At 37.5% G+C, this 19,767-nt stretch overlaps 1 protein-coding gene across 1 annotated transcript in view; it reads right to left on the bottom strand.

Annotated features, from left to right (window-relative positions):
• The window catches only part of LOC143251073 (uncharacterized), a 257,132-nt gene that overhangs the window by 9,175 nt on the left and 228,190 nt on the right, over positions 1-19,767 (bottom strand). Inside the window, exons 9-16 of the mRNA XM_076502426.1 lie at positions 19,513-19,620; positions 12,673-13,293; positions 12,373-12,468; positions 11,287-11,388; positions 8,236-8,352; positions 3,116-3,290; positions 2,145-2,260; positions 353-446 (exon numbers count right to left, since the gene is read on the bottom strand). Coding sequence (XP_076358541.1) covers positions 353-446; positions 2,145-2,260; positions 3,116-3,290; positions 8,236-8,352; positions 11,287-11,388; positions 12,373-12,468; positions 12,673-13,293; positions 19,513-19,620 — 1,429 coding nt within the window. The remainder of the gene's footprint in view (positions 1-352; positions 447-2,144; positions 2,261-3,115; positions 3,291-8,235; positions 8,353-11,286; positions 11,389-12,372; positions 12,469-12,672; positions 13,294-19,512; positions 19,621-19,767) is intronic.

The raw sequence follows: 19,767 nt of genomic DNA, 5'->3' as shown, positions 1-19,767 counted from the left end.
TGTAGTTTTGTTGCATGATATATAAGGTTGCATTAAATAACAAATCGAGAAGTTACAAAACCCAAGAGGTTTTCAATCTGTGTACCTTTAATGAGTGCTGATATTATTTGTGGAGCGGGTGCTGTCTCGTTTTGGAATTCATTTATTCTTTGATTGTATGTGATTTCTCTATAAAATATATATACATTTACATTAAAGCATTAGATTATAATTTAATTACTATTTATTCTTTATTTAATGATAAAAATGGGTTTAGTAGTCTATTAAAAGAACACCAAAAACATATAGTGTTCATATACTTTGGTGTAAATAATATTATCCAACATGTTGTAGTTATTATTACAACACTTACCAAGGAGTTGAAGAGGTCCTTCGAGTACAATCTGTCTCTTAGGACTTACAATAAGCCGTTCACATGGTTGTTTGGATAGTGGAGCTTTAAGAAACTGAAGAAGAAAAATAAAAGGATATTTTGTCCGAGTTAGAAGATGCGTATTTTCTAAATCGTGTTATTTAATTTAAAAATACATTTTTGTTCTTGCCACAGAAAAGGAAAGTGCTGTCTGTGATTAACTTCATTATTTTAAATAAAACAAAACATCTAGACCATAATTATCGTCCGTCATGGCCAAGTGGTTAAGGCACTCGACTCGTAATCCGAGGGTCGCGGGTTCGAATCCCGTCACACCAAACACGCTCGTCCTTTCAGCCGTGTGGGCGTTATAATGTGACCGTCAATCCCACTATTCGTTAGTAAAAGAATAGCCCAAGAGTTGGGGGTGGGTGGTGATGACTAGCTGCCTTCCCTCTAGTCTTACACTGCAAAATTAGGGACGGCTAGCACAGATAGCCCTCGAGTAACTTTGCGTGAAATTCAGAACAACCCTAATGTCAACAGTGAACTATTGTAGTTATGTAAATAAATTCGGATAAAAAAAAACGTATTTTTATAAGAGCTTCAAAGTACATTTGGATAGAAAAGAAGTTCACCCTGCATAATCGTGTTAAATGAAGGGTAAATAACTAGCACTATTGAAATAACCATTTTGTTTGGGATATGCTGACTCAGGTTTAAAGCAAAAAAGATACCTTCGCATCTGAGTTTGTGTGTTTTTCTTATAGCAAAGCCACGTCGGGCTATCTGCTGTGTCAACTGAGGGGAATTGAACCCCTGATTTTAGCGTTGTAAATCTGAAGAATTATCGCTGTCCCAGCGGGAGACATTTGAGTTTGAATAATATTTATTGTAGAATATTAAAACTTTTCGAGTCTCAATTGGCTCCTACAAAAAAAAAAAAAAAAAATCAGCAAGTACCAGTTGAATATATCAGATAAGCCATGATAAAGTAGTAGACAAACATTCATGCAATACATCCATGGAGTATTAATACTACAGTTAACTGATAGGCACGAGATAGGTACTGTGGCATACTACCAAGTATGTCTATTGTATGACGAAGTAAAACATTTCTTATCATGCGTACAGATATAAACAGGAGTTCTAAGCTTTTACCATTTGTATTAATTTATCTAAAAACCGGGCATTTCGTAATTAGTTCAACAACAAAAAAACTAACACATAAACTACAGAATAATTTTAATGTATTGTTTTAAGAATGTGTCAGTTAAACTTAATTACAAGTTAATACCATGTAAAAATATATATTTATTTAGAATTTCAAGCAAATATTTATCACGCACTATTTCTTGGTAATATATAACGTAAGATAATAGGGCTCTAAAGAACCCTTAAATAAAGCTGCAGAAATACTGAGGCCCGGCATGGTCAAGTGTGCCAAGGGTCGTGGGTTTGAGTCCCGGTCGAACCAGTCATGCTTGCCATTTCAGCCGTGGGGGGCGTTATAATGTGACAGTCAATCCCACTATTCGTTGGTAAAAGAGTGGCCCAAGAGTTGACGATGACTAGCTGCCTTTCCTCTAGTCTTATACTGCTAAATAAGGGATGGCTAGCGCAGATAGCCCTCGTGTAGCTTTGCGCGAAATTCAAACAAAACAATCAGAAATACTGTCGTTGTATTAATATTTTGTTTATAATTTTAGGCCCACCTCCTTGTGTCCTTAACTCTCGTTAAATGTTTTTAACAGTGTTTGGTTTAACTCAAAGTTAGTAAGAATGTAAGTACCTCTGGAATGAATGCCTTTGGGTCCAGCTCCGTGATAGAAGGCCAGATAATATTCCGCTGGATTTCTAGAAGTCTCTCGAAGTTTTTTAACCATTTCATTTTGTCGTCCAACTCTCCTGTGCACGAAAATTGTTGGCATTAGTTTCGTCATGGAAAAGTGTCAACATTTTTTAGTTGTTATTACTACTCATAAAACCAAATTGTAATGATATTAATGTCATATTTGTAGCTCTTTCTGTATTTTTTAAATCCTTCTAGCTTAGAATGCCAATCGTTTCTGTCTTAATATAATGTTGTAAAAACTTGTCGGCCAAAATCTAGCATTGCTTTCCGTGATGACGAGAAAACCCACTTGCAGAGAAAAGTATATATGTGAAAACGGCTGGTATAGGTACAGAAAGCACTATATAGAGGAGCGAACAACGTTTCGACCTTCTTCGGTCATCGTCAGGTTCACAAAGAAGCCTTACTTATGCAACTCAAACCCAAAATAAACGAATACAAAGGAACACCTTTGGACCTATATTAATAAATATATCCAACATCTAAGCACGCCCTCTACATTCAGTTACACGACCGCCTTCAAACATGTGGTCAGTTCTCGGTCAGTTACCTCTTTCTTTATTTTCTGAACCCATATCAGCCGTTTTTACATATATATTTTTCACTAGCTCAGCGTTGTTCGATGTTATATATAGCTACACTAACTTTGTCATATTAAAGAACTAACACCAACACCAAGTCGAACTAATATAAATCGAAATATTTCTAGTTATACTTTGTAAAACCATTTCTTGAATAGTTTGTATCAGTCTAGCAAGATTTTTTTTTTTTTTTTTAACTTTGTGGGACATTCCGATTTGTATGAGCTATTTGGAAGTGCATTGTTTTATTTCAATTCTGAAAATATTTCACACAATAAAGTTCTAAAATAAAACGATGCAAAAGGAAAAGTTAAATTATAAACGTACTCAATGAAGTTTCTTCTGACTCAATAATGTTGGTAATTATTTCTCTTTCCTGGATATCATCAGTTCGCATTTCTATCTCTTTCAGTAACAAAGGCACTCTCATGATATGTTGGACTGGAGAAACTAAGAGATCGGTGAGTTGTAGCTTCTTACATCGTGGGTCACGAGAGCACCACTATAATAATGAAAATTAATTAGTGCACCATTATATCAGCAATACTTATATACATATATGTTGGTAAGTATTTGTGATATATATATACAATATTACCAGTTGTCTGCCCTATTTTTGTTTTTTTTTCCAAAATACGTATACACCCACACACACACAGAAAGTCAGTACATATCTGATTTTCGATTAAAAACAAAGCATATTTAATGCATGAATGATTTAACGCTCTTTTACTTTCTTAGATGGTTTAAGGATGGATTAAAAAATTATAAAATATGTGTTTTAGCTTCTCAGGAGAGAAAACTGTTGACCATAAAGCAGTAACGCTAACACTAAGATGGCGGTGTCATAAAACTGCGGCCTGGCATGGCCAAGTAGGTCAAGCCGTTCGACTCCCCGTCGCACCAAACATGCTTGCCCTTTCAGCCGTGGGGGGCGTTATATGTTATGGTCAATCCCATTATTTGTTAGTAAAAAAGTAGCCGAAGAGTTGACGGTGGGTGGTGATGACTAGCTGCCTTCCCTGTAGTCTTACACTGCAAAATTAGGAACAGCTAGCACCCATAGTCCTCGTGCAACTTTGCTCGAAATCCAAAACATTAAAACTACATTCAACTTTTTGGTGCTGCTATCTAGTTTAGAAAATGTGTAACTAATTTGCAGAAACGGAGTTCTTCTCCGATTTGAATGTAAAAAAAAAATACAAAAAGTTGTTTTTATACTGTTGAATCCTGCTTTGTTTCTCTTTTTATGTACTTATTGTGATACCAAATATCTCACAACAATTCACTTTCCCTAGTGGTAATGGGCCTCCATGTACTTATTGTGGTACCAAATGTCTCACAACAATTCACCCTCCCTAGTGGTAACGGACCTATCTCCATTAATTTTGCGAGCTCAGTGATTAATGTCCAGGATTACGGTGCTAAAGGTTCGTGATCCGTTTTATGTTACTTCCAAGGGATCATAAGTCGATATAAGAATAAAGGTTAATTCGTTATAACAAGCTTAATCCAAACGTGTAGACTGGTCGTCTCCCTGTAATCTGTCTCTTCCAAATAAGGGAAGATTTTCGCTTATAGTCCTCGTGTGAAAATGTCATTGATTTTGCACACATAGAATGTCTCAATAACGTATTCTATTGTAAAACTGAAGAAGGTAACGTTGCTTTTCTTATTTCTTCGGATATTCTTCAGAGAATGGTAAGTTGCCATCGACAGTCATGAGAAACTTGATCCAGATTGACCGTCTGTAATACAGTATTGATTATAATGACAGACATTTAGGGCATATTCTGCAAACGGATACAGACGTCTAGTCTAGAGAAGTTGACTTCGTGGATACCCTATGGATGCATCGCTTCCAAAGTTTCCAAAGGTCAACAGCGACATCTAGAAACAGACAAAAATCTAGTTTCTATGTATTTTACTGGCTGAAAATCAGCCAGTGAAAGTGCTGAAGCGGATGTTTTTATATACAAGTAATATGTTTTATTTAAAAAGGTGAATAAGTGATCTTTAATCCCCTATACACGCACGTATATCCGTTATATTTCTGAACTAGTACAAAGTCATTAGAGATCACTGATTTATTGAAACCTCTATCAGTACGTGTGTTAACGCATTTATTTTTTGTTCAAAAAAACCGCAGTAAAAAGAGTGTAATACTACTAACAAAATACTTCCCTTTTTGTTGTTCGAGTCTTTATTTCAGAGGTAAACGTAATTCGTATTTTATAAACATGTGGATCTTTCACGAAACTTTGCCAGTTTGAAGGTTTTTAATACATTTTAAAATCGTCGTTGAAGCCTAGTATTCAAACGCAGTTGTTTGGTCTCTACTTACAGTAAAGTGGTGTGTAATACGTTCGGAAATATAGAAATATCTGGCGTTGCCTACTCGTTAGTGTGCCCAAACTGCGAATCTGGAGGTTCGGAGTTCATATCACGTTGATTGAAAAACGCGCTCCACGCTGTGAGGATATAAGCATGCAAAAGAGTAGCTGTCTAATATTAAATCAGAGAGGAGTATCCCAAAAGTTGGCGGTGGGTATTGTTGATTAACTTCCTTCCACCCAACAGATCATTTCAAAATTAGATATGGCTGTGCACAAATAATCATTGTGTAGCTTCACTCGAACATTCTGCAACAAAAATGGTTTGCCTAAATGTACTCACCTTCCATGTTTGATTTTTATAGATATAAAGTTTCACAATGGGCTATCTTTGCTTTGCCCACAGCACACTTTGTTTACCACCAGTAATCAAACCCTAGATATTAGGATTATAACTTCCAAAACCTACCGCTGACCCACAGGTGGACACAAACAATGCACAGAGACGGCATGAGGAAATATATCCAATATTAAACATGGTAACCTATGTTTAGATAGATGAGAAACAGTAACATAATAGTAAGACGTAGAGAACTGGTGTAAGCTCTTACCCATTAGTCGCACTGAGATGTACTGTAACCAGCCTGTCTCTAATATAAACTCAAATTTTTCATATTGAGTTAGGCCTGGCGTGGCCAGGTTGTTAGAGCTCTCGACTCTTAATTTGAGAGACGCGGGTTTGAATCCACGTAACACCAAACATGCTCGCCCTTTCAGCCGTGGGAGCATTATAATGTGAGGTTACCTTCCACTCTTCATTGGTAAAAGAGGAGCCCAAGAGTTGGCGGGGGTGGGTGACTAGCTGCCTTCCCTTTAGTGTTACGTTGCTAAATTATGGATGGTTAGCGCAGATAGCCCTCGTGTAGCTTTGTGCGAAATTCAAAAACAAACAGTACTGAATTTGTTAAAAAGAACGCTCGCTAAAACAGAAAATCATGAAAAATAAACCACATTAAACATCTAGTAACCGACAATATTTTATGAATTTTGCTAGTTGCTAGATTGATTTACTCACCAAAAGGAATTTCCCAACAAGATGGACCCAAAACTGATTTGATGTTCGGTTAACTAGATTACTTTATTAGCCTGTGGGGTTATGGTATGGAACAGTTTATCCAATATTCATTAAAGTAGAATATATTTGTACAGTTCCTACATGAATAATAAAGTTAGTATATTTAATTTTTGTATCTCTTCTGTTAGTGATTGTATAAGGTTTTAATCTTCCTAATTCGATATGGATATTTAATTAAACACTTTATTTTTAAAGTATATCTAAAAGCATTATAAATAGTTTTGCTTCAACCAGTTAGAAACTTGAACAGCCCGACGACACTTCCAGTATTCTACTTAGAAAATAATGGGTCCATTACAATCATGTTTCTAATTAACCCCCTCTTCCCCAGTGGTGTTCCATTACAATAATTTTTCTAATTAAGCCTCTCTTCCCTGATGGTGTTCCATTACAATAATGTTTCTAATTAACCCCTTCTTCCCCAGTGGTGTTCCATTACAATAATGTTTCTAATTAACCCTCTCTTCCCCAGTGGTGTTCCATTACAATAATGTTTCTAATTAACCCCTTCTTCCCCAGTAATGTTCCATTACAATCATGTTTCTAATTAACCCCTTCTTCCCCAGTGGTGTTCCATTACAATAATGTTTTTAATTAACCCCCTCTTCCCCAGTAATGTTCCATTACAATCATGTTTCTAATTAACCCTCTCTTCTCCAGTGGTGTTCCATTACAATCATGTTTCTAATTAACCCTCTCTTCCCTGATGGTGTTCCATTACAATAATGTTTCTAATTAACCCCTTCTTCCCCAGTGGTGTTCCATTACAATAATGTTTCTAATTAACCCCCTCTTCCCCAGTGGTGTTCCATTACAATAATGTTTCTAATTAACCCTCTTCCCCAGTGATGTTCCATTACACAACGTTTCTAATTAATCCCTCTTCCCCAGTGATGTTCCATTACAATAACGTTTCTAATCAATCCCTCTTCCCCAGTGGTGTTCCATTACAATAATGTTTCTAATTAACCTCCTCTTCCCCAGTAGTGTTCCATTACAATCATGTTTCTAATTAACCCCTTCTTCCCCAGTGGTGTTCCATTACAATAATGTTTTTAATTAACCCCCTCTTCCCCAGTAATGTTCCATTACAATCATGTTTCTAATTAACCCTCTCTTCCCCAGTGGTGTTCCATTACAATCATGCTTCTAATTAACCCTCTCTTCCCCAGTGGTGTTCCATTACAATAATGTTTCTAATTAACCCTCTCTTCCCCAGTGGTGTTCCATTACAATAATGTTTCTAATTAACCCCTTCTTCCTCAGTAATGTTCCATTACAATCATGTTTCTAATTAACCCCTTCTTCCCCAGTGGTGTTCCATTACAATAATGTTTTTAATTAACCCCTTCTTCCCCAGTAATGTTCCATTACAATCATGTTTCTAATTAACCCTCTCTTCCCCAGTAGTGTTCCATTACAATAATGTTTTTAATTAACACCACTGGGGAAGAGAGGGTTAATTAGAAACATGATTGTAATGGAACATTACTGGAGAAGAAGGGGTTAATTAAAAACATTACAATCATGTTTCTAATTAACCCTCTCTTCCCCAGTGGTGTTCCATTACAATAACGTTTCTAATCAATCCCTCTTCCTCAGTAGTGTTTCATTGGTACAAAACACGCTGGGGACGTAAAGCTCCTATCACTTGTTATGCTAATTAATATAGTAGTGTATTAGAATAAAACAATGACCTTATGATATACAAGAGACCTAAGAAATTCATACTTTTAACACCAGGTGAAGTTATGATAAAGGATTGAAACTTTTTTATGTTTTGTTAAATATATATATATGTATGTGTATTATATTTATGGTTTGATATTAAACTACTTTAAATAAATTTCACGATCGGGATAACTTGATTAAACTCGAGGACACAAACACTGGTATTTATTTTATCAACTTGTTGCCACACACTTCTCATCTTGCTTGAGTGGATAAAACACAACTGAAAGAGACAACTTCAGGCTTACTTTTTCAAATTCATTGAACTCCACTTGTCTCCTCAATGTTTCCAAATAATTCAGAGCGTTGATATAGTTGAGAGTGTATCTGTGGTATGCTTGCCTTAGTGCTGCAGCCTTGGAGCTCTATAAGACAAAATACAGACGAGTAACAAATTAACCCTTTTTTCAAGGGCGTAATATCGATATGTGTCATTATTATAACGTTTTAACATTTTACACAAGTGGTAACTTTTCTGTTTAATACTTACGAACAGTGCACTTTGTAAATAAAGCATATATGACATGAAACAGGGGAAGGACTTTAGTAGAGACCATGTGGAACATGCAATCTTACAAAGATCTGTTTTACAAACGACTTGCATGTGTCAATGTGTTGTGTTATGTTTTTGGTATGTATGTACAGCTCTTTATGCACCGCTAATAACCTAAAACATGGATGTTAAGTCGCATGCTGTCACAGTTAATTATCCATTATTACTTCGCGGATTAACTGTTTATTTATTCGTTTGTTAGTTTATTCACTTCACGTTCCTGATGTCAAGGCCTGATCTATCCTTCCACCCCCCAGTCCCACTGATGCAAGGCCTGATCTATCCTTCCACCCCCAGTTCCACTGATGCAAGGCCTGATCTATCCTTCCACCCCCAGTTCCACTGATGCAAGGCCTGATCTATCCTTCCACGCCCCAGTCCCACTGATGCAAGGCCTGATCTATCCTTCCACCCCCAGTTCCACTGATGCAAGGCCTTATCTATCCTTCCACCACCCCCAGTCCCACTGCATCAGAGTAATTAAATAAAGTTGACCTCTTGCATCTTTTCTTCACTGAAATTCACGTTTCTGTGAAGAAAGGACATTAAGATGCTGTTCATGTACTGGAGTGTCCAATGTACTAGAGTGTCACTGCAGATTCCAACCGTGGCGATACGTTTACCACCTACATATATGGTTCATGGCGAAATTCCCAACGACCCGCCAGTGTAATGATATCAGGTAGATTTATAACTAGGGGTCTCTGTGTGTCTGTCATGGCTACTTACAAGAAATAGTATTCATATAACAAGATTGTTAAATGGTGTAAAACTAAAATATGCAACATTTAAAAGCAGGGAGCCTTCATTAGCCTTCATGGAAGCGAAAACACTGGTATAGCAGGTATTTTATTTCAAAAATAGGTTTAGAAAATAAGGTGAAGACAAAGGCTATGAAAGAGAATACCCTGACTCATAAAACAACTGAAGTTGGAAAACATTTTATGGCATTCTATATAAGACCGTAAGCAAGATTTTGATGTTCAAAATAGTTCCCAAAGTTCCAGCCAAACTTTCAATATAATGTTTGTTTTATATGAGAAAGGTGACCGAAATAACCAGATTAAAAGAGATCCCTTTATGTAATATGTATAGCAGTTCCACTAAGCTTTCCTGCTATTGTTCCACGTAAACAGGGTCTTGGAAATCAATATCCATGTACAATAGAAAGGTTATCAATGTATGTGATCCAAGATGTATATCGTTGCCCTGCGTAATCTCTGTCATCAGATTGAACGTGCACAACACTGAACAGTGGAAACACGTGAAACATTATTAATATAAACTATGAATACCTCTTAGCACAGCGCGCATATTTCAAATAAAAGTAGTACAGTCTGCATATACAGTTACTAAAATGGATATAACTCATTATAATAATTTGAGAAAAAAACTTGTATGTTGAAGCTCTGAAAGGTTAAACAAAATTTTATATAACACAAAATGCGCCAAAAATAGCGCCATCAACGGATTTAGTTTCTTGCACAGTTTTAATGTTCCAAGCACACCTAACTTACAGCGATACGAACTACTTTTTAACATACCTTTTTCCTGTATCATACTCTTTTACATTCTAGTTGAGAATCGTGACAAAAAAACGTCACGTGAAGTTGTAATTTTCATCGGATACTTCACATTTTATCGTTTCATTACTTTAGAAAACACACTAACTCACAATAAATGCTAATAAAGAAATTTACTGCATGTTGAACATATTTAAAACTTATATAACAAACAAGCGCAAGAATTTAATAATCCTGGATGATTGCAATAACACTGAAACATAGTTTACGTTTGCGAAATTATATACATCGGGCTAGCTGCTGAGCCCACCGAGGGGAATCGAACCCCTAATTTTAGGGTTGTAAATCCGTAGATATACCGCTGTACTAGCGGGGGACGTTTACGTTTGAGCTCACAATTCAGAACAAAATATAGTTGGTTTGCCAAAGTGCTATCATGTGGTTAACGCCCACAAGTAATAAGCGATTAACAATACAACAAGAGAGAGTTGTGGAGAATGTTGTTTCATTGTTGGCCAAAATGTTTTGTATATTTTGCAACAAATAAAATGGAATACAAATACACTTAGTGGTGTCAAACTGAGGACTGTATGTTATATGAAACATCTGTATATGGATATCCTGGAATAAATGCCTTCATCATATTCCTGTCATAAGGTGTTGCATGACATCTTTCGACCTTGAGTTGTTAACCTGATTAAAACAGTCATCTGGAGCACCAGTCCTTCAGCGTCTACTAGTAGGCTTTCCTGGAACAACTTTTCCTGTATTCGAATGAAGTTTCTGGATTCTGGATACATTACACTTGGAGTACAATACTGTTCAGGATTCATACCCTCTATGGAGAGTTGAACAGTTTGAAGCTTTATAACCTCAGGTACTTGAAAAGGTATAGCTTTACACCGAGTAGAGAAACATTGTCTTAACAAACCGTTTACATGTTTTTTTTTTATAAAAACACATCTTTCTACAAAAAAACAACAACAGGTGTGTACGTGTACTTGACGAAAACATGTCCAAAACAACTTATACAGACCAGAAAAGAACTCGTACACGTTTGTCCAATCATGCGATACCTTCTGTGTTATTACTAAGTAACATCAATATAAAACAGTACCTGAACATTTTGATAAAAAATGTCTAATAAGAAAACAACAGCTAGGGTAAAATAGGAATCCACCTGTTTCTTACAGGGTAGAAGGAAACATTAAACATTAGTGTACCTTTTGGAATAGCTTCACAAGCACGTTTGTAGTTTCGTTTTCTAAGCCTTGCATGTTTTGAAGAATTAAATGAATGAACTCTCTGCAGAAGGCGTAGGTAACCTGAAAATAACACGAATATAATAATTAATATAAGATATTTGATTATTAGTTTCACACACATCACATTCTAATATGGAGAATAGTTAGAAAAGCTTCGCAACTCTTTTCAATAATGTTTGACAATTGTCACCTAAAACAATGATTGGATACCATGAACACGGAAGTTAAAACCTTCCAGTGACACATTGGTATGTCTGCAAACTTACAATGCTAGAAACCGGGTTTCAATACCCGTTGTGGGCAGACCACAGATATCCCATTATGTAACTTTGTGCTTAACTTCAAACAAACAAATCGAAAGTAAAAATGTGCCACTTATTGTTTCTTGTTTGGAATTTCGTGCAAAGCTACACGAGTGTTATCTGTGCTAGCCGTTCCTAATTTAGCAGCGCAAGACTAGAGGGAAGGGAACTAGTAATCACCACCCACCGCCAACTGTTGGGTTTACTCTTTTACCAACGAATAGTGGGATTGACCGTTACATTATAACGCCCCCACGGCTGAAAGGGTCAAACATGTTTGGTGTAATGGGGATTCGAACCCGCGATCCTGGGATTACGAGTCGAGCGCCTTAACCACCTGGCCAGGCCGGGCCTTGTTTAACACGTAATATAGTTCAATATTATACAGTTCTACAATAACAGGTTAAATTATTTTCTTATTTTAAAGCCCAGCTTAGATCTACATTATATATTTGAGGCTTAACTAAAATTTACTATAAACAGAATTCCAATATTTGTTCAGCAATGGCAAAAATTTGGTTGACTGCTAGACTTATTTTCTTATATTTGGTTCTAGTTTCCTTTATATTCACACAAGACCAATAAAAAGTTTTGAATTTGCTGTTTATTACAATTTCACGTTATTATTTTATCGTGAAATACAATTTCCAACTCTTTACATTTGTTTTTTTTTTTAACTTTTTATTAAAACACAGAACTACTTTTTTCCGGAACATTTATTTTTCAAATGAAGAATACTCACACAACAGAGCTCATCCAGATTACCAAACAACACCTCAGGTTGGGCAAACATTGCGAATCCTTCCACTTGTATTTTCTTCAGTGGCTCCATAAAAACCTGCATGAGTGTAATAATAATTTTGTAAAATACAGTAAATATATATGTATATATATCACGTGGCTGATGTTTTAAGCGCTCAGTTCTTTAGTTTAATATTGTTTACCGACATCATCTTCCAATAACAATTTCTAAAGAAAACGAAAATTGACATTTGACAGTTCTCACCATGAAATTATCCGAGAGGAACATCTTTAAGCTTACATTTTTTAGCACCATCAGATGGGCATACAAAAACATGGTTTCACTCTGAAACAAGTCCCATAATGCCTCGCGCCTTCTCATTTCTCCCTTGGTACGAATCTGCATTTCCCGGAGCTCCTCGTAATTAAACGGCCGACAGGTGTCGTTACTCGATGCTTCGTCAAATGACAGATTCTGGGATGGTTGGCTTCCATCATTACTGAGTGTTATATCATAGCTAAGGGCGTGTTTCGTAAGACTTCTGTTTGTGACGTCACTGGACTGTTGGTGTTCAAGGAATGTTCTGTATGGACTCGATTCCGGACTAGTTTTCATCAGCTGGTTTTCTGAAATACTGTTTGCGACGCCCAGCTGGAACTGATTTGAATGGTTACAGCTCAGGGCGTATTTTGGTTGATGTGTGGAACCGGAGCGACTCCGCAGTGAATTTGCTCTCAAAAGCTTCCCTGCTTCCCCAAAACTGGGACGTAAATCGGACTGCAGAGGTGGAGGCGTTCCAACTGATGATGACATCGATGACCACGTGGTTGAGGATGAAGGAACTGATCTAGCTCTTTGTTCTTGGCGCTGTTGCGCCTGCTTATCTTCAAACTGACAAACAAAGTCTGACCACTGCATGCCCTGTGAAACAGATGGACTCATTAATTATGATATATGTGCATGGTGTTTAGTTCTCATAACAAACCATTTCACTCTGGTTTCATAAATTGAGCTCCAGACTAGTTTGTCCAAAAAAGTCAATGTGAATAACTCGATTATACACATTTCTCTATATATTCTTTCCCATTGCTTGTTATTTTACAGTTTAAAGTAAATTACTCTAGTGTTTATTACTCCAAACAGCGTTAGAGGGGGTTTATACCTTGACTTATTTCAGTTAGAATTTCATTTCTAATAATGAAAGGGCGTGTTTATGGGTACGTTTGTCTGAGTGCGACCGCCCTAACTTCAAGAGAAAAGAACCTGGAAATCCGAAGTTTCGCACACGTATTAAATGAACCATGAAAGTGTGCACATGAGTATTATTACTTATCTTATGCTCACACGTTCACGCACACATGGGCGTGCGTATCTTTTTAATGAGGCAAGTTTGTGAAAAATGACACACAAAAGAAGTGGTTCCTTAAATTACAAATAGAAATCACAGACAGACAGATACGCATGTGCGTTCGTGTGCGCATGTGCGTGTCTGTGTATATGTATCTGCTATAGCTTCAGAAAACAACAAATATATGTTTTCATTTTGTGGTTTATATAGACTTTATTTTATATTTCCACCACGTAGGCTATTAACAAGAACGTCAGACTACACTTGTATTGCTAAGCAACATGACGTAAAAGGCATTGTTGTAACGCATTACTACGAAATCGCGATGGTTTTTCCATACACTATATATTATTATATAAGAAGCCACTTTTTCCTGCGTGGTTTTCCGCTAGATTGCCCACTTAAAATGATGCGCACGCACGGATGTTTCTGTCTGTGATTTATATCTTTAATTTACAATTATAGGAACCACTTCTTTCACGATAATATTATTATTACAGAGCGTGTCTGTCTTTTCTTTCGTGAAGCAACCAATATTGTCTAACCTGAAGCACCAAAATCGTAATAGATTCTGATAAAATGTCACAGAAATTTGTAATAAGTATAAAGTATTATAATGATAAACATCATTAATAATAAATAATCCTTAATTTCCTATATATATATATCAACTTAGTGACCCGAACGAGGCCCCGCATGACCAGGTCGTTAAGGCACTTGACTCCTAAGCTGAGGGTCGCGGGTTCGAATCCCCGTCACACCAAACATGCTCGCCCTTTCAGCCGTGGGTGCGTTATAATGTGACGGTTAATCCCATTATTCGTTGGTTAAAGAGTAGCCCAAGAGTTGGTGGTGGGTGCTCTAGTCTTACTTATACTGCTAAATTAGAAACAGCTGGCGCAGATAGCTCTCGTGTAGCTTTGCGCAAAATTCCAAAAGAAACAAAAAACCCTCTAGTATTACACTGCTAAATTAGGGACTATTAGCGCAGACAGCCCTGGAGTGAATTTGTGCGAAAATCAGAACCAAAACCAAACCGGAACGAAGCCGGATACATTCACTGGTAACAAATACACATGAGTTGTAAAAGAAACAATCAAACCTGTAAAGGCGTGAAATTTTGATAACTTTTACTATTTCAATGCATTAATTTATATTACTTTAAAGCCCATAATTGGATGGATTTATTACTCAGTGGTTTAAGCTGTTTTTCATCACCTTTACATCAGAATATTTTAATTTTCGTAGTTAGTTAATTTACTTTCAATTCAAGACTTATTCCGCAACGTTTGGCTTAGCTGTAGGCGTGAGGGCGTTTGGTATTAAATTAAAGGTTCAATCCCCGCATGAGCCCAGCGCAGATAGCGCAACTGTGCAATTTCGCCCTTAATCCAACCAAATAAGTCAGCAGTCGACTCGAATTAAAACTAAATTATTTTACTAATGAAAGGCTAGGCATTATATCTATTTTTATTTAATTTCGCCAAAAGCTACATTGGGTCTATCTCCTTTACTTGTCCCAAGTTTTCAAGTGACGTACAAAAGTGAAGACACGAAATCAACACCACCCACCACCAACTCTTGGGCTCATCTTTACCAGCTCAACACCACCCACCACCAACTCTTGGGCTCATCTTTACCAGCTCAACACCACCCACCACCAACTCTTGGGCTCATCTCTACCAGCTCAACACCACCCACCACCAACTCTTGGGCTCATCTTTACCAGCTCAACACCACCCACCACCAACTCTTGGGCTCATCTCTACCAGCTCAACACCACCCACCACCAACTCTTGGGCTCATCTCTACCAGGGAATAATTGGATTGATTTCACATTCTAACGAGGATGTTCGTTGAAAATTCGAATCCGTGTCAGGTTGTGTGTAGCCACTAAATCAGTGGTTCTTAACCTTGTTGGAGGCACTGTACCAGACCAGTGGTTCTTAACCTTGTTGGAGGCACTGAACCAAACCAGTGATTCTTAACCTTGTTGGAGGTACTGAACCAGACCAGTGGTTCTTAACCTTGTTGGAGGCACTGTACCAGACCAGTGGTTCTTAACCTTGTTGGAGGTACTGAACCAAACCAGTGGTTTTTAACCTTGTTGGAGGAACTGAACCAGACCAGTGGTTCTTAACCTTGTTGGAGGTACTGAACCCCAGAAGTTTCGTACTTGCATTCACTGAACCCTTTATAATTGGAAAAATAAAATATGATTTTTTTCAAATTCAAAACGTAAGTAGATATTTTATTAGTGCACAAAATGAACCATGCATCAATTGCACACAATATCACTGTGTTCAGAGAACAAAACCAACAAAACATGAATTTCACACAAAAACAAAAACATAACTCAATGAATATTTACTACAAATCAATGTGACTTTTGCTGTTGCCTTTCAGAGACAAGTTCAGAAATGCGCGGCTTCACCTTGGCAAGCGCTACTCTCATATCATTTTCGCAACAAAGTCTGTTCCTTTTCTTCGTTTTTATGTCTACCATTCACGTAAAGGATTACTCGCAAAGATACGTTGTAACAAACGGTATGAGTATCTCAAGGGCTTTCTTAGCAATAAGAGGGTACGCTACGATTTGGTGACATCAAAACGTTGAGAGCGTTGTTGTTCTGAAATGTTGCTGTTGAATATGGCTCTGTTGAAGTTCAATGATTTCGTCGAGGTATTTATCATTGACATCTGCTGTCGCAACACTAAACGTGAACGGCTGTCTTACCCATGCTGGATATGACTCTCTGGTGGGGAAGTATCTGTCGAGAGACTTTGCGAGCTCATCTAAGTGCATGGCAATTGCTTGCTTCAGTTCTCCGGGTACAGAAATGTCTCCGATTTCAGACACATCTTCGATCTTACTTACACAGTCGTCCAGCAGAGGAAAGTTTGCGAAGTTATCATTCTCTGTTCGTCGTATCCATAACGGTAGCTTTTTTTGGAAAAGCCTTCAGGTTTTCTTCTGCTTCTATGATGTTGACTCCACCGCCCTGCATCTGTTGATTGAGATGATTGAGAGCATTGAAGATATCGGCCATGTTCGCCAAAATGAGAATGAACTCAGATTTTTCGAAGCAATCTGCATGTCAATGTTGGTGCTATTGCAAAAATATGGCTAATTCCACGCGCATGACAAAAACACGATTCAGCACCTCTCCCCAGGATAACCACCGAACGTTAGAATGGTACAGAAGTACCTCGAATTCAGAGCCTATTTCATTACACAGCTCTTTGTGCAAAATAGTGCCTTAAAGCGTCTTCAAAGTTCACACATTCTACTACAATGTTTGATACTTCTAGTTTTGAAGGCAAGGTTTTTGTTGCCAACGCATGTCTGTACAGAACACAGTGCGTTACAATGATGTGTGGTACATCGGCTTTCACCAGTGCACCAAAACCAGAGTTTCGTCCCAGCATGGCTGGAGCTCCGTCCGAACAAACTGCAGAAACCACATCCCACGTAAGATCGTTGTCTCTGAAGAAGTCATCCACAAGTTTATTCACGTCGGCTGCCTTAGTTGTTGTTGTAAGAGGCAACAAAATAAAAAATATTTTATCTCATCGTTCTTCACATAACGCACGAATACAACAATCTGGCTTAGATTGGAAACGTCGGTGGTCTCGTCGAGTTGAAGGCTGAGTTTTGATGGGTTTGAAATCAGAGCTGCAACTACTTGAACCAAGATGTCATCGCTCATGTCATCTATTCTGCTGCTGATGGTGCCATTTGAAAGAGGAATTTGGGATAACTTATTTTCAGCAGCCTTTCCCAGCATGATATTCGCCATCTTCAACGCAGCTGGTTTTACGAGTGTTTCACCAATGGTGTGTGGTTTGCTCTGCTTTGCGATCAGGTACGCAACTTTGTACGATGCTGTGAGGATCGGTTTGTTGATGGATACAAAGCCGAGAACAGGCAAAGTAGCCTTTTCATCGAACCTGGCTCTCTTTACCTTGAATTCAGCAAGCGTTGTGTTCTTGTATTTCCTATCTCCATGCAGCTCTAAGGAGTGTTCTCTTAGTTTTGCCGGTGCTAGACTAGAATTGCTCAACTTCGCATTGCAAATCATGCATTGAGGACGCCGACTCCCATCATGTTCTGTTATACACGTGAATCCATATTGTACGTATTCGTCCGATCACTTTCTGTTTTTGCTCGACATAGTTAGTATGAAGAGATTGAAAGATTAGAAAAAAATCACAAATGACGCACGATTACTACAATCACAAGTCGACTGCTAAGCGCACGAAGTTCCCTGCAGCACAGATATTAAGGCCAAGTGATGTGGCGTGATCAGTCTCAGCCAATGATGGTCAAATGAAGCATGACGTCACGAATCATACGAGTGGGGTGAACGGAACGGACACACATACAGTGTGTGTGCCTTGACCTCTGCCGAACCCCTGGGGTTCGATTGAAACCAGGTTAAGAACCATTGCACTAAATAGAGGGATTATGAACTTGGCCGTTTGTGCAAATAACAAACCAGATATACTGCTTTATGTATTTGCCGGTAATATTTGACTCAAATAACAAACCAGGTCTACTGGTCTATATATTCACTGGTAATATTTGACTCAAATGACAAACCAGGTTACTGCTTCATGTATTTACTGGTAATACCCGACTTCACCTCTAAACTACTCAAACAGCGCTCAACTCTTATATTTCTGGGTGTCACGTTAAGTAAAGTATAATACAAAATTCTGTTTAAAATATCACTAGATATATTGAACAATTTTTGTAACACAATGTTATGTATTTCTGCTTCTTAGTGATTCATAAGTGACCTAAGAACTTTCCTTCATCCTATGGCTAAGGGGAAAGTTTACAGGCTTATAACGCTAAAATTCTGACTTCGATACCCGTGGTGAGCACAGCACAGATAGCTCATTGCACCACAAACAACAACTCTATTATATAATGAAAACCCTCACAAAATCGTCACAGTCATTCCTATAATATTATACAGCGTTCAGAAACCAGAATTACGTTAGTGAAATAATGTTATCTGGGGATCCAACATCAAGTACAGTGTCAAGCCTAGGAGTTAATAAATCAGTGTTATGTACAGTTTACTACCTGATCTTTAACTTAACTCTGACCTGACGTTGTTAAATAATCAGTGTTTGTGTAGTTCATTCTCATCCTAATTTTAATCGTAACTGATCTGATGCATCAGTGTTCCCAGAAACACAAGTTTCAGAGTGGAATAAAAACTTGGCTTCTGCAATGGTCTGTTCTTTAATAACACAGCTCTTGTCTTATTGAGCTCACGTTTTAATGATACCAACTTTGTGATATTAACCTGTTGACTGCCAAGTATTTCAGCTGCTACAATACAACTCTAATGCTTCTTCATTTTGTAACTTTTTTCGTGACGCCATTTTGGATCGAAAGTGAAAAAATTTGTAAGTAGATCAAATGCATGTATGGTGCTGATATCTAGCGTTGAAGTTAGGTATTATTTAGAACAAATTAACTCGTCCGTGGCACTGTGTTACCAATCGGCTTGGACGAGTTATCTCGTCTACGGCACTCAACAGATTAAATATTGAAACAGGTATAGGATAATTCTCTTATTAAATCTGTATCTTATAGAATACATACATATCATGATAAAACTAATAGAATAATAACATTTTGCTTTGCTTAAGAAAACGAATATATCATTTCATTTTTGTAAACGGTTTTCTGAGGAACACCACTGATGTTTATATTAGAAAAGTCAAATGTCAAAGGTCGTTCAAATGATTATTCTTTCTGAAAATAAACTCACCTTATATTTCGCTAGTTGCTCATCCACAAATTCGCATGGAGGTAGCGTGCTCAGTACTTCTTCCAGGCCACAAAGAGATTCGGATTTTCCTCGGCTTGACCTATCAAACTGGACACACATATGGACGGACAGAAGGCAGTCTTTGAGATAACACGTGCACATGCTTCATGCACAACAATAACAAGACATTGTTCATGACATATACTGTACAACCCTTAGACCATTTTAAAGAGTAAATAAATTTCCGATAGTAGA

The sequence above is a fragment of the Tachypleus tridentatus genome, chromosome 5 (assembly GCF_004210375.1).
Source record: "Tachypleus tridentatus isolate NWPU-2018 chromosome 5, ASM421037v1, whole genome shotgun sequence".
NCBI classification, from domain to species: Eukaryota; Metazoa; Arthropoda; class Merostomata; order Xiphosura; family Limulidae; genus Tachypleus; species Tachypleus tridentatus.
Note: the sequence above shows the minus strand (reverse complement) of the source record. Positions and strands in the feature narration are given on the sequence as shown.